General features: G+C 41.9%; 1 protein-coding gene across 6 annotated transcripts in view; it reads left to right on the forward strand.

The window, feature by feature from the left end:
* Positions 1-10,830, forward strand: part of UBR2 (ubiquitin protein ligase E3 component n-recognin 2) — a 116,080-nt gene extending 105,250 nt beyond the window's left edge. For all 6 annotated transcript variants that reach the window (XM_030870718.2, XM_030870717.2, XM_060307457.1 and 3 more), the window contains 6 exons: positions 1,166-1,274; positions 3,434-3,490; positions 3,812-3,889; positions 4,608-4,778; positions 7,055-7,156; positions 8,608-10,830. In XM_030870718.2, coding sequence (XP_030726578.1) covers positions 1,166-1,274; positions 3,434-3,490; positions 3,812-3,889; positions 4,608-4,778; positions 7,055-7,156; positions 8,608-8,749 — 659 coding nt within the window. In that variant the 3' untranslated portion in view covers positions 8,750-10,830. The remainder of the gene's footprint in view (positions 1-1,165; positions 1,275-3,433; positions 3,491-3,811; positions 3,890-4,607; positions 4,779-7,054; positions 7,157-8,607) is intronic.
* Positions 10,831-15,180: the final 4,350 nt, after the last annotated feature.

The raw sequence follows: 15,180 nt of genomic DNA on the forward strand, positions 1-15,180 counted from the left end.
TGGGACCCCTATAATGCAGATGTTGGTGCATTTAATGTTGTCCCAGAGGTCTCTTAGGCTGTCTTCATTTCTTTTCATTCTTTTTTCTTTATTCTGTTCTGCGGTAGTGATTTCCACCATTCTGTCTTCCAGGTCACTTATCCGGTCTACTGCCTCAGTTATTCTGCTCTTGATTCCTTCTAGTGTATTTTTCATTTTAATTATTGTATTCATCTCTGTTTGTTTGTTCTTTAGTTCTTCTAGGTCTTTGTTAAACATTTCTTACATCTTCTCAATCTTTGCGTCCATTCTTTTTCCAAGATCTTGGGTCACTTCACTATCATTATTCTGAATTCTTTTTCTGGAAGGTTGCCTGTCTCCACTTCATTTAGTTGTTCTTCTGGGGTTTTTATCTTGTTCCTCCATCTGTGACATAATCCTCTGCCTTTTCATTTTGTCTAACTTTGTGATTGTGGTTTTCGTTCTGCAGGCTGTAGGATTGTAGTTCTTCTTGCTTCTCCTGTCTGCCCCCCTCAGGTATTTTTTAATCTGAAACATGAGGCCTTGAAGTTCAAAATAGCCATAATTACACATAAATCTGATTTTAATGTAGGAATTAAAGGTAGACTTAAATTTACTGTACCTCATAGTGCCTGGCACAAGTCATGGGGTACCTGCATGTTATGCTGCTTTCTAAAAGTTTATTGAATAGCATCTCCATTTAGCTAGTTGTCCAGGCACCATTGAGAAAATAATTTACCCTTCCTAATCATTTTCAGTGATGATTAAGTTAGTGTTTAAATCCATCTCTCGGTGATAAAATCATCTTACGTCTCTGTACTGCCTTATACTTTTCCAGAGCTACCCATGTTATTTTTGTCATTTAATGTTCACAACCCCATGAAGTATATCACACAGGTACCCCATTTTGCAGATGGTAAAACTGAAACATCAAGAAATTGTGACCAGTTTGGTAAAGGAGTCGCCTGACTCCACTTTCAGTTATGTCATTTTCTGTGGATCCCTTCCATGTGCCATCTTATTTACTTCCTACAGGTTATGTACCTAGCAAAATTGAACTATTTCATCTCGTGCCTTTTTTGTTTTAAGCTCTGCTGTTGCTTACTCTCCTATAGGATCTACTCTTAGTTGTTATATGCAAAACTGTTTTCTTCTCTATTTGCAGCTTCTGGAACAAGCCATTTTGAACATTTATGTAACTATCTTTCCCTGCCAAACAACTTCATTTGCCTTTTTCAAGAAAATAAGGAGATAATGAAGTTACTGATTGAAAGGTAACGATTATACACTTTTCTTCTTTATATTGGAATATATATATATGGAAACAAACTTCAGTTTATCACATACTTTACAAAATTCTCAGATAGCCTGGCAGAATTCAATCCATGTGATTCAAAGTATAATTATTAGGCCTTCTTAGTTAAGGATTTACCTTTATGGTAAGATTTTTGCCAGGCCTACTGAATAGCATAAGCATATTTGCCTGGAAGGAGAGTAGTGGTGGAAATGTTTATTTCCTCATATTAACTTACTTGTTAAATACTATGTTCTGTAGATTTTTGAAACTGAAAGAAACCTTAAGGGTTATCTAGTCTAATATCCTCACTTTATTTTGTTATTTTATTTTATTGCTTGATTGATTGCTGCTTTGGGTCTTCATTGCTGCGTGCGGGCTGTCTCTAGATGCAGTGAGCGGTGGCTACTCTTCATTGCAGTGCACAGGCTTTAGGCGTGCGGGCTTCAGTAGTTGTGGCTCATGGGCTCTAGAGTGCAGGCTTAGTAGTTGTGGTACACGGGCTTAGTTGCTCCATGGCATGTGGGATCTTCCCGGACCAGGGCTCGAACCTGTGTCACCTGCATTGTCAGGCGGATTCTCAACCACTGCACCACCAGGGACACCCTATCCTCAGTTTATATTTGAGAAAACTGAAGTCTAGAGAAATTGACCCGTTAATCATGTCAAGTTAGTGACTAAGTTAAGAATAAAATTTGGCTGATTTACCCACAGAATGGGAGAAAATGTTTGCAAATCATATATCTGATAAGGGAGTAATAGCCAGAATATATACATCTAGATTTCCTACATCTCAGCAACAAAAAAGCAAGCAACCCATTATAAAATGAGCAAAGGACTTCTCCAAAGAAGATATACAAATGGTCAATAAGCAAAGCACATGAAAAAATACTAAACATCACTAGTCATCAAGGAAATGCAAATAAAAATCACAATGAGATACCACTTCATACCCATTAGAACTGCTGTAATGAAAAAGGCAGACATTAATAATACATGTTGGTGAGGATGTCAAGAAACTGGAATCCATGTACACTGTCGGTAGGAATAGAAAATGGTACAGCTGCTCTGGAAAACAGTATGGTGATTCCTCAAAAAGTTAAACAGAATTACTCTATGATCCAGTAGTTTCACTTCTAGGTGTGTATTGCAAAAGAATTGAAAGGAGGAACTCATAGAATTTTGTACACGCATGTTCATAGCAGCGTTATTCACAATAGCCAAGAGGTGGAAACAACCCAAATGTCCATAAACTAATGAATGGATAAACAAAATGTGTTATATACATTCAGTGGAGTATTATTCAGCCTTAAAAAGGTAGGAAAGTCTGACACATGCTACAATGTGGATGAAACTTGAAGGCAGCCTAAGTGAAATAAGCCAGTCACAAAAGAACAAACATTACGTTTCTATTTATATGAGGTACCTAGAATAGTGAAATTCATAGAGACAGAAAATAGAATGGTGGTTGCCAGGGGCTGGGGGTAGGGGGAGGAATGGGTTAGTGTTTAACAAGCACAGAATTTCATTTGAGAAAGCTGAAAAAGTTCTGGAGACAGAGGTGATGATTGCCCAACAACGTCAATATACTTAATGCCAAAGAACTGTACACTTAAAAATTATTAAAATAGAATATTTTATGTTCTGTGTATTTTACCACAGTTAAAAATTTTTTATTTTATATGAGTGTTCTAGCTCTAGATTATAAGAGCTTCTCATTGATTCAGACTGTTTTGGTTTGGGTTTTGGTTTGGTTTTTTTGGCCATACTGCATGGCTTGCGGGATCTTAGTCCCGTGACCAGGGATTGAACCTGTGCCCTTGGCAGTGAGAGCGCAGAGTCCTAACCATTGGACCACCAGGGAATTCCCCAGACTGGTTTTTCAGAGTGTCCAATTAGTGGGGGTAATAGCAAATTTTAATATGTTAAGCATTGTTGCTTTCAGAAAATCAAAGGTCATATTCTTCTGATTTTAAAATATGGTAGGCAAAGTATGTGGTATTCCTCTAAGCTTCTTATGAAGAGATAAATATAATAAGCCAAGAAAACTGTTTCTCTCTTACTGGATTTAGAGAAGAAAATTTTTTAGTTCTAGCCCTTCAAAAGTAAAAAATTTTTTTTTCTCCATTTACATTAAAGTTGGTGTCATAACATTGAAGTTAAGAGATACCTGGAAGGTGAAAGAGACGCTATAAGGTAAGCTGAAGATTGTCAAAGACTTGGTTGGAGGCAAGAAGTAGGAAGGAAGCAGGATATAAGTGTACAGGACAGCCCATTGTCCTGATAATTCATCCTGAGTTCTTCAAGTAAAAATGTGAGCCCTGAGGCCCTACGTTATTTAAGCGTGCATTTTAAAGTTCTTACTGTGGCTTTTTGCTGCTGTGGGTAGTGCCCAGTCACTCAGATTCAGGCTTCCTTTATTTATTTTGACTAAGTTAAGAGTTTCCCTGTCATTGTTACAATATGTCCTCATATTAACTGGGTTTTTTATGTGGTTTTTGTTTTGTTTTGTTTTAGCTATCCAAGAGAATCTAACAAATTAATAGACCTTCCAGAGGATTACAGCAGCCTCATTAATCAAGCATCTAATTTCTCGTAAGTTTTTATATTAGCTTATTGAGCACTTCCTACCACTGGAAACACTCACTTCTCTACACAGAACTTGAAGGATTTTGTCATTGTTTTCTTTTGTTTGGGTAGGGAAATCATAACATCAGTAGTACCACCTAACTTGTACTACCAAACTTGTAAAAAGCATGATTCCATGTTTCAGAATAAGGTATGAGAAAGGGGGTGATGAGGGACAAGTTTGATTCATTAGATGTTATCTAAACAATTTGCACTTTAAATAACACATTAACTACAAATGGTTATATTCCTAAGCAGTTATTAGTATTTTGCATATATTATTATTTTAAGCTTTAGAATAGCATTGTACATTATCCTATAGCTTTTTTCACTCAGCATTGTTTGTAAGATTTATTTATACATTTGACACATATAATTTTTAATCCATCAGTTTTCACTGTTGTGTAGTACTTCATTATATGACAGTAGCAGTAATTTTTTTTAATTTACATATTTTTTTCCTCCTATTGATAATTTTATTTCTCTTTTCTCCACTTGTTGATTGTTTCAGTACATGGTATGTGAGATGTTACCTATTCTAGAAATAAATTTGCGTGGTCCATAGTCTGTATGCATCTTCAGCTCTACTTGATATTGCAGAATTTTTTTCCAGGGCAGTTTTACCACCCTCAGCTCTTTAGCCAGTCTTTTAGAGCCTTGACTTGTGCTTTTTTATTTCATGGAGGTGCCCCAAATCAGGTGGTGACAAGAGCAGAGCCCCAACTCTGTGCCTTGTATGTGGAACTCTGCTGTGCTCCCAGAGCTACTGCTGTCAGACGGAGTTGGAAGGGGAGGACGTGGGAGCTTGCACCGCCCACACCTACTCCTGTGGTTCTGGGGTGGGCATCTTCCTGAGGTAAGGCCCTGGAAGGAGCTTTCTAGCTTTGGACCTGCCACAGTAGACATCTGTTGAGGGGTGGAACAAGAAACTACTACATTGCAAAGATTTGAGGCCACTCTTTTATTCATTTGAGGAAAATGGGGAGCCTTGTCTCCACACATCTCATATTTGGCTCATGCTAACTCTGTGCTGTTTTTTCATTATCATTTCCATCCCCATGACAATTCTGTTCTTTCTTTGTGCCTCATTGTAATGTGAAACTCCTAGCTGTGTTTGGTTTTCTACCCAGGCACAGTCAGAATTTCTTCTTTTGTTGTATCCTCATGGTTGGATTCATACATATCACAGGCTGATGTATGTAGTTGTGTACATCCGACAACGTGCAGCAAATACTTATCAGTGACTGTGTAATGGATATTGAGAATGCAGTAGTCAACAAAGCATACGAAAATCTCTGCCCTCATGGAGCTCAGTTTCTAGTGAGGGAGATAGAAAATAAAATAAGAATTTAGAAAGCAATCCATGCAGAAGAGAAAAAATAAACTAGGGAGGGGAATATGAAATGGCAGCTGGAGAGTTGAATTTTAGATAGGGAACCAGGGAAGGTTCCCTGGGAAGGTAACTTGAATAAAGACCTAAAGAAGTGGGGAGAACATTCTAGGCAGGGAGCAGCAAGTACGGAATTGCTGGAGAGTGTGCCTGCCGTGTTCAAGAAAGAGCAAGGACAAAATTCATCTAATTGTCCTGTAAAAATGGATAGGTTTTTAAAAAAAAATTATCCCTCAATAAAATTTATTTTAAAAAAAAAAGGAATTCCCTGGCAGTCCAGTGGTTAGGACTCCATGCTTTCACTGCTGAGGGTGCAGGTTAAATCCCTGGTCGGGGAACTAAGATCCCACAAGCCTCATGGCATGGCCAAAAAATAAAGAAAGAAAAATAAAAAAAGAAAAGAAACAACAAGGAGGCTGCTGCTACTGCAGTAGTGAGCACAAGGGGGAGAGTCATGGGCCTGGTGTGTCCTAGCGAGGTCTCTGAGTGAGATGGAAGCTATCACAGGGTCTGAAGGCGAGAAGTGACATGAGTTTGAGCTCCTCTGGGGCATAGATTATATCCACATCTTAGTCACCTTAGTACCCCCCAGTGCCTGACAATTTCTTGTATATGATAGGTTCTCAATAGATATTGAGATGAGCTGAATTGTTAACACCAGAAAAAGTTAAGCAAACCTCTCAAAGGGATCAGGAGACACATTTTTTTAAAAACCCTTAGGAGAAATGTAAAAGTAGCCTTTTACCTTGTGTGGCACATTTCAGAATTCTTTTAGTCGTGTAGAGTGTTGCCTTGTGTTTCAGGTCAACCTAGTTCGTAATATTTGTGTGCCTTTTTTTTTTTTTAATTTTTGGCTGCATTGGGTCTTCATTGCTGCACAGTCTTTCTCTAGTTGCGGCATGTGAGCTTTCTCTATTTGCAGCGAGTGGAGGCTACTCTTCATTGCAGTGCACGGGCTTCGCATTGCAGTGGCTTCTCTTGTTGTGGAGCACAGGCTCAGTAGTTGTGGCTCGCGGGCTCTAGAGCGCAGGCTCAGTAGCTGTGGTGCATGGCCTTAGTTGCTCCACAGCACGTGGGACCTTCCTAGACCAGGGATCGAACCGTGTCCCCTGCATTGGCAGGCAGATTCTTAACCACTGTGCCACCAGGAAAGCCCTGTGTACAATTTTTTAAGTGAATAATTTCCTCATAATAGTGGTTGATACATAAATAACTACCTTATGTTTAGAAGTAGTTAACTTTCTCACACTTAATTTTTTAAATGCCAGTATTATATGAGCTGTCGAATCCTAATCCTAAATGTCCCTCTCCCTCCGTATGTTGGTTACAATACAATCCTTTTAGTTATTTTTAAACTTAGGCAGGGGTGTTGATACTTTTTCAAGTGTCTCTGCTATAAACGCCATTTCTTCTCTTCCAACAGTGGTTTTGTTTGTTTATATTTATTTATTGATATATAGTTGATTTATAATATTGCACTAGTTTCAGGTGTACATCATAATGATCCAGTGTTTTTTTGTTTTGTTTTTTGCAGGTTATATTCCATTATAGGTTATTACAAGTTATTAGGTATAATTCCCTGTGCTATACAGTAAATCCTTGTTGCTTATCTGTTTTATGTATAATAGTTTGTGTCTGTTAACCCCATATTCCCAATGGTTTTGTTTACTTTTATAAGACTTCAGTCCATTTGGAACTGAATCCAAACCTTAGTTACTAATGTATAAATGGTCTCTCTACAGAGTACGGGAATGTCAAGTGCTATTTTTAGCTGGCAAAACCAAAGGCTGTTTTTATTCTCCTCCTTACCTTGATGACTATGGGGAGACTGACCAGGGGCTCAGGTAAGGCCCATCCTGGGGAACTAGGTTGACTGGCTCTGGGCCACCAGAGCCTTCAGCATGGGGTGAACACAATGAACCTTGTGGTCCTGAAGCCTGCCTGCTAACTGCCTGGAGGGTTAGCACAAGTGGCTGTTGTCTGTGGACACTTCCAAGGAGGCTACCCTGGCTGGCTGGTTTGACATTCCCATTCCCAGCCCTCAGAGTGTCACGAAGGCCATCAAGATACATAAGGGGAAAAAATGGGACAGAGTGCAACTTTTTTCCATTTCTTACTCCAGAGAGCTGTTTGAATTGTCCTGTGGCATCCACAGCATCAGAGCACTGCAGGGATAGCTCTTTGTAACTTGTGCAGCTTTGTGGAAAAAATGGGACAGAGTGCAACCTTTTTCCATTTCTTACTCCAGAGAGCTGTTTGAATTGTCCTGCGGCATCCACAGCATCAGAGCACTGCAGGGATAGCTCTTTGTAAATTGTGCGGCTTTGTATGGGAGACCCGGTCCTCTTCGAGTGATATAAAAGAGCAAATCTTGATTGATAAGAGTTGTGCTTATCTTACTACATAAGAATCTGAGAGAACAAAGATTTAGAACATATAGAGCAATACAACAGTATTTGAGGCTTAATCACTTCTACTTTGGTAGCTTCTGTTACATCACAAGCAAAATGCTAACAGCAGTTCCTTCAAGCACTGTTAAAGAACTTTCAGACCATTTCTTTTTGCCCAAATGGGGTAAAAGTCTTAACCTAGATGTAACTTCCCAGCCTTGGGGAGCAGAAGTTGAAGGCCTGGAAACCAAGGCAAGATAAGTAGATGGGTTCCTCAGGCACTTGACTGCAAGGATACAGGCTTGTGCCACCTGTTGATGGTTCTTACCATTGCTCTGAGAAATGTGGGCTCTTAGGAGGAAGAGCTCTGGACGGAGAGTGAGAGGACTGGCACTCTGAGTCAGGAGCCAAGGCCCCAGGCGTGAGCTCACCAGTGCCTGTGCTTTGGTTAAATTAGACCCCAGAGTTATTCACATTTGACTGCTTTGCTTAGACTTTGTAGCTGAAAGACAGTACTTAGAAGAACATTTTCACCCCTGCAATTTTTCCATCCTCTTCCCTGCCCCTCCCTGTTATACGTTTTACCAACAAAATGGATAATAAATGCATAGTTTTAGCCTCTCAGCGTAAACCCTCCTGCTCAACCCCACCCCCAATTCCTCACCCCAGTCTGAGTAAGTGTAGCTTGTGTTCATTTTCCTCTTCTTTTCAGCACTTACTCCCCTTCAGCTGCTCCTAGCAAACCGTCAGAGCTAACACATTAATAGCCACAGGCGCCTGCCAAAGAGAAATTCTGCAGAGGATCTAAAACCAATAACTTGTAACTTTTCCTAAATCAGGAAAGATTGGAGTATAATAGATGAATAAACCGAATGCATCCTGAGTGACATGTGTCTTCTTTCTAGACGGGGAAATCCTTTACATTTGTGCAGAGAGCGATTTAAGAAGATTCAGAAGCTCTGGCACCAGCACAGTATCACAGAGGAAATTGGACATGCACAGGAAGCAAATCAGACACTGGTTGGCATTGACTGGCAACATTTATAATTACTTCACTACCAAATACATAAATTTGGATTTTTGTAACCCAGTTCGCTTTTCAAGAAAGAGAATAGGAAATAGGTTCTACTGAATTTGGAAATAAATTCTTTATTTAAGCTTTTCTTCCCAGTTTTACTTTTATAGTTTCTGGCTCCAGAGACTGATGAAAATCATCTTCGGTCAGCAGATTTTCTTGCATCGTTTGCTGTGTACTTCAAACGTAACTTCTTGAATTTTAGAATCCAGGAAGGAGCTTCTCTTCCTGGGCTGGACTCAACCCCTTTGTGGGCATCTGACTGCATTTGACTGTTCCCAGTAGTCTGAGCCGTGTCACATTACTGAACACAGGGAACTCCAGGCCTGAAGCTGATGCAACAGCAGCAGGAAACAAAGTCTCTGGTCTTTTGGGGTCACACTTCCTGATCCCTCTCAGTGACTCTCAACGTTGGGCCTGGGTCAGTGTCCCCACAGCTGATGGGACCCTACCTCTAAGCAAAACAGTGGATTTCAAAAGTGGCATTCCCTTGTCTCTACCGGCTGTGAGGGGGTTGGGGGACTCTCATGCTGGAGGAACCTGTGGGAAGAAGGAGAGAAGGTGGTGTCTTTGTGTGCTGGGTGATTTTCAGGGCTATACAAGGTGGGATTCCCCCGCCCCCCCCCCTTTTTTTTGCAAGACTTTTGGCTTTGAGGAATAAACTCATGTTCAAGGGCTTATTGAAAACTTAAGAGTATCCTAATTTTTCAGATGATATAGTCTCTTATTTCTAAGACTAAGTTGAAAGAGTGTATACATCTAGAATCAAACACTAGCAAAAAAATGAGAATTCAGTGTTTTAAAATTCCTTCACCCCCACCCCTTCCAGCATTTCCTGGAATAGATCAATTGCTGTTTACCTGCTGGCTCACTTAGTACATTTCTGGGACACCTGTGTGCCCAGGCTTTTTATTATTTTTAAACATCATTGTTCTGACTAAGAGGTGCCTTCCTAGAATGATAGCCGCTTAGTAAAATAGTTTATAACCATGACATGCCATGTACCACTCTTGTGTGATGCACATGTGCTGAGAGCTTGGGTACATGGAGAGTGATGGCAGATTTGGTGGAAGAATAAATACAGAGCCTCTCTGAGGTGAGGCTAAGGGATAAATGAATAATTAGAGGCTCTTGGATTTTTTTTAGCCAATGAAAATAACCCTTTCACTCAGTTTTCTTTGAACTCTGCATCTAAAAGTTCCATCCTGCTCAGCCTTGCACACTCCACGGTACACCCAGGAGGAAGGTTGGAAATCCAGACTTTCAGCTAAAGTAAGTGGAGATGTAGAAGCCACACTCAGTGCTTCTCCAGGGTGGTGTGTGAAGAACCCCTTCCTCTGAAAGGATGACCTTGACCCTTCTTGCCTGGGACTGAGTCACCCATCTGAGAGACGGCACTTCTCACCCAGGAGGAAGAAAATCTGCTTTAGAACACAGCGCTCACCCCCTTTTCTGGCCTTCCTTCCATTCATAAGATCTGGTGGTATGGGCTGTGGATGGCATCGTGATTTTAATGTTTGTTTTGGCCTTTGTCACATCCTCATTCCTTTAGCTTTTAAGTTCAGCTTCTTTTGGCTTTTCTCCAGTTGTTAACCAAGCTTAAATTTAGAATGATAAGACCAGGTTTCTCCCCCTGTAGTTGAATTTATAAACAAGTTCACCAAATCGTAACAATACTTCAGCTTTCAGAGCTGATTTCATGTAAGCCTGTTGTTAGCAGAGGGTGTCCCTGGGTTCCATTCTCTGAGAATGTCAGGGAGTCTGAGAGAAGATGAGTTTACATGAGATAGCAACACATGTGCCCCTTTATCTTCTGGTGTGTGTATCATTAATCTAATTGTCTTCCCTAACTAACGAATCATCTTAGTCTTATGATTTGTTCCGCATGTATTATGTTTATTGTAGAAATGTTTATATAACATGCTTTCCATATCAGGGAAAATCATATCTGTTTAAAAAATTGGCTATAACTTTATTATCTGTGGACAACTTGTAAAATTTGGAATGTAGCATATGTAAAAAGTTTAAAGATATCCAAATAAATGCTTTAGGTGTTGACATTACTTTGCATCTGCCTACATTTTCTTCCTGTTTTGTTTCACACAGTTAAATGCAGTGGAGGTGTTCCACATGTCACCTTGCTATAGATAAAGTGGGACACCTGTATTAGCTTGAAATTTAAGATGCTTATATTATTAGTGTCAGTTATGGCTGTTGGCCTTCTGAAGAAAGCTTGATCATCATTTCAGCTGATTAAGTTTCATATTCACTGACTGTGACAGCTTGTGACCTTTCTGAACCACTGTGGACCTCAAATCACTGGGAGAACAGGGCACTCAAAGTCTCTCCCAGCTCCAAGTCATTTCCTCCAAGAAGGGTTAAACTCTTCTTGCTTATTCTTACGTAGTGATCTCCAGGTCCCTGTTCTAACACACTCCCCACACACTTCCTGCTTAGAAAAGACACATGTACGAAGGAAGCTACATCCTATATTTGCAAGGGAGTCATTGCCTATGAAAGTTCTGCTGTGCTCTTGAAAATCCTCTTGAAAGCATCAAACTAAAAACACTAGGTTTCTCTGTCTCCTGGTCATTAATGCTGCTCCTAGCTAGCTTACTACCTTCCCTGGTCCTAATGTCATCAGCTCCAGGACTCATTAATTCCCTCTGACATGCTCCTTCCTTGCTTTCTCCCTGCTTTTGTTTTTTGAGTCAGGTTTATTGACGTTTATTTTCCAAATAGTAAAATTCACCCTTTCTAGTGGATGGTTTTATGCATTTTGACAAATGCATACAGTTGTTTTAACAAGCCACACTCAAGAATAGAATAATTCCATCACCCAGGAAGTTCTTTCATGCCCTTTTGTGGGCACCTTCTCCCTGCATCCTGACCCTTGACAACCACTAATTTTTTTCTGTCCCTTTGTCTTGCCTCTTCCAGAATGTTATATAAATATGTCATATATGTAGAGTTTTGAGTCTGGCTTCTCTCTAAGAAGACTGATGCATTTGAGAGCCGTCCACGTTCCTTTTGGTTGCTGAATCAGTTGCTGAATCGTGTTCCATTGTGCAGATGTATACCCACTCACCAGGTAAAAGACATTTGGGCAGTTTTGGGTGGTTATGAATAGAACCATGACAAACAATCCTGTTATAGGTTTTTGTATGGACCTGAGTTTTCATTCCCGTCAGGCAAATAGCTAGGAGTTGACTCATATCTTAATCCACTCTACACCATCCTCACACTTTGACTTTGCTGCTTACTTATACGCATCCTCTGATTTGAAGGACAAGATATAATGCCATCAGGAGTTAAGGGCTGATATTTCCTCCCTTCCAGCCAGTCTCATGTCCTCTGAACACCAAGAGGGCATCTGCTCTCCCCCTGAACCTCCGTGTTATTCCCCCACATTCCTAGTCCTTAACAACGGTGCTGCTGGCTTGCCACACTGACATCAGGAGCCTTTTTTTTTAATGTAGTAGCAGGTCAGAGACCATAATTGTCATAGTGCCCCCCTCCCCACCCCACCCCCCGGCCTCTGGCTAAGCTGCAAACCTGCTGACCTAGCATTATAGGTGCCCAGACGAGGGGAGGCGGGGGAGTGTGCGGAGCAAGCCCCTAATCTTATTAACCTGAATTGAGGTTACTAAGGGTTTATTGGCTGGTGGCTCAGTCCTGGGCTTGAAAATATTGCAAGAGGCTGTGGGCTCTTGAGCTGAGGCTGCAGACACTAGGACACTTATCTTCCTAAATGTTGGGAATAAGTAGCTATTACTACTTCACTATGGAGTAATTGTTTCAGAAATAAAAGTTCTAAGGCACTGTCTTTACCTCTCACCCTTCCCCAGGGCTAGGCTGACAGGACTTGAAAAGCTGGCTGAGTCCCTTGGGAGAAATGAACCTACATTGGCCCAAAGAAAGACTGAGGTTAGACATAAGGAAAAACCTGGTCCCAGTCTTGCTAGGCACTGGTAGATGACCAAATGAGATGGGCAGCTTCCTCTAGCAACTACCTGGCTACCTGAGAAGACTGTGAGAATGCAGCCCACCCTAAGTCTGTGTAATGAGAAAAGAGCTATTGTGAGTTGCTGCCTGAGCATTTACAGTTTGACAGCCCTGCTCAGGTCATTTAGATAAGGAGCTTAGGTTTCCCGTCCCTGGAATTCCTGCTTTGCTTTTCCCGAAGCACATTTCAAAATAACCACTTAGAGTGGAGCCCGTCCCAACCACTTCTTAAGTAATAGGTGCTTGCTACCCTGCTGTCTGTCTCCTGCTCTCGAGACCTGGAATGGAGGACCCCCCTTCCACTGGCTCATTGCACACACACCCCTCGCTTCTGTTCTGGGACCTGCGAGTAATAGACCTTGTGAATTTACTCCCTTTGTATGAGTGCCTTGAAACTGCCTTCGATCGAAACAACCCTGAGGTTTTCACTTCCCCAAAGTGGGAGCTGGGATGCTGAGGGAGCTACCTGCCAACCCTGTGTGGGTGGCTTAGTGCCCCCTCATTCAGCGGGTCATAATCTGCATGTTCTTAATTCAGTACGCCAGCTCCAGGCCCCCTGCACAGTCTGCTCTGAACCAACTGGTGGTGTTTATTGTGGGATCATTTTCCCCTTGATCCTCCCAACAGCTCTCAGATTCTGACCAGAGCAGGGGGGATAGAAAATGGAATTTTTGCTTAAATCACTAAATTAAGATTCCACATACTAAAATATTGAACTCAGCTCTGGTCCAAATTCTAGCAAATGTTGAGATTATTTGGATAACCTAATAGTCCCTGTTCTTGCAGATAAGAGCAAGAGGGAGAGAGGTGACACCCACGCTGTTGAAACAGCTGCCGTGATCATTAGCAGTGCTACCTTTCAGTGTCAGGTTTGGTTTGGTTTTGTTAACAAATGTTAGCAAGAATCAGGGATCCTGTGCTACATACATGTAGCACATACATTTAAGACAGGCACTTAACAAAAGTGATTTTCATACAATATAATTTTTAATGTCTATTGTACAGCTGTCAACAGCATCGTTATACGTGTGGACCTAGAGCAGCATTTTCTTGATGGTTCTCAGCGCTCCTGGGAGGGGAGAGCTCCGGGACCCTCATCAGAGGGGCTGACTCCCTCAGTGTTGTCCATGTGGGTCATTCCTTGGTCTCCACACTCAGAAGTCGAATTGAATTAAACCTGGGACCAAAATCTGACAGAATGTCCAAACATCTTTGATCTGGTCTTAAGCCTGAGAGAATTAGAGCCCCAGAACATACCCCAGGCAGCACCAGAAGTCTTATTTTTTCCACACTGAAAACTCCTAGGACAGCAGTGAAATCATTCCCTCCTTCCCCTGAAAGCTTCCTTTCTCTCTTTTTCCAGAAGGAAGTAAAAACTTCTTTTGCAGTTGCTAGCATGGGAAGATGAGCTGTCTCAAAGAATCTTCTTTAATGCGGAGGCATTCGGGAAATACCGTTTTGCAGGATGGGTATCTGGGGCAAGAAGCAGGACGAAGCTCGCAGAGGACTCTGTCCTCCACTGTAGACAGTGTTGTCCGTGGGGCCTGTCACGGCACCTGTGTGGGCGTCCCAGGAGGTGAGGCCTGGTCTCCAAAGGGTGGACTCTTGTCTGATTGTTGCTCCTCTTCCACAGAAGGGCAGCCGTCTAACCCAGTGCTTCCATAGATGAGCCAAAGGAGGTCACCCGGCAGTTTAGCCAGAACGTGCCTACAACCCAACTCCCTCAGCCTGTGGCTCACTCCTGGCCAAGTGACTGAGGGCTTGTGAAGGTGACACAAAAGCTGTATTTTTGCTGAGGGACATAATCCCCTCTCTCTAAGTTCTCTTGCCTCATGATTGAGAATTCCTCTTTTGAGCCCTCAGTCCTCTGGAGAGACCATTACTCTTAGAAAAGTGTAACTGTCCCTCACCTTCTGTAATTACATAAAATGGCTGATGTGTCAATCTTCGCATTTGAAAAACATGACAGCGTGGCCAGTACATCTTTCAGACTCTTACGCTTATGCATCAGGTGACACTTTGGATATAGAATGAAGCGACTCGGAGCTCAACGTGACAGCCAGCTCATAAAGAGGGAGCAGCCCTCAGGTGTAGCCAGTAGCCTCAGGGTGGAACTGAATTCCTGTGCCATGAGGAGTCATCCACTGAGAGGCCCCCCCGAGTCCACCGCGAGGGTGCGTCCTAGGGCAGTGAGCCTGAGTGGGACTCATTCACTCACACTTTGGACAGTCATTCAGCGGAAGTTTTTAGGGACCCTGAATTTTAAATCCCACCATCCAGAAGAGTCTCTGTGAGACGGCCACCCTCCTTGGGAGATTCATATTGGATCAGGGGGGTATCCGCGTTTCCTGGAGTCCACTACTTTTCAGTGTTCAGAGGGGAGGGGGTCCCGCAACCG

This window comes from Globicephala melas, chromosome 11 (genome assembly GCF_963455315.2).
Source record: "Globicephala melas chromosome 11, mGloMel1.2, whole genome shotgun sequence".
Taxonomy (NCBI): domain Eukaryota; kingdom Metazoa; phylum Chordata; class Mammalia; order Artiodactyla; family Delphinidae; genus Globicephala; species Globicephala melas.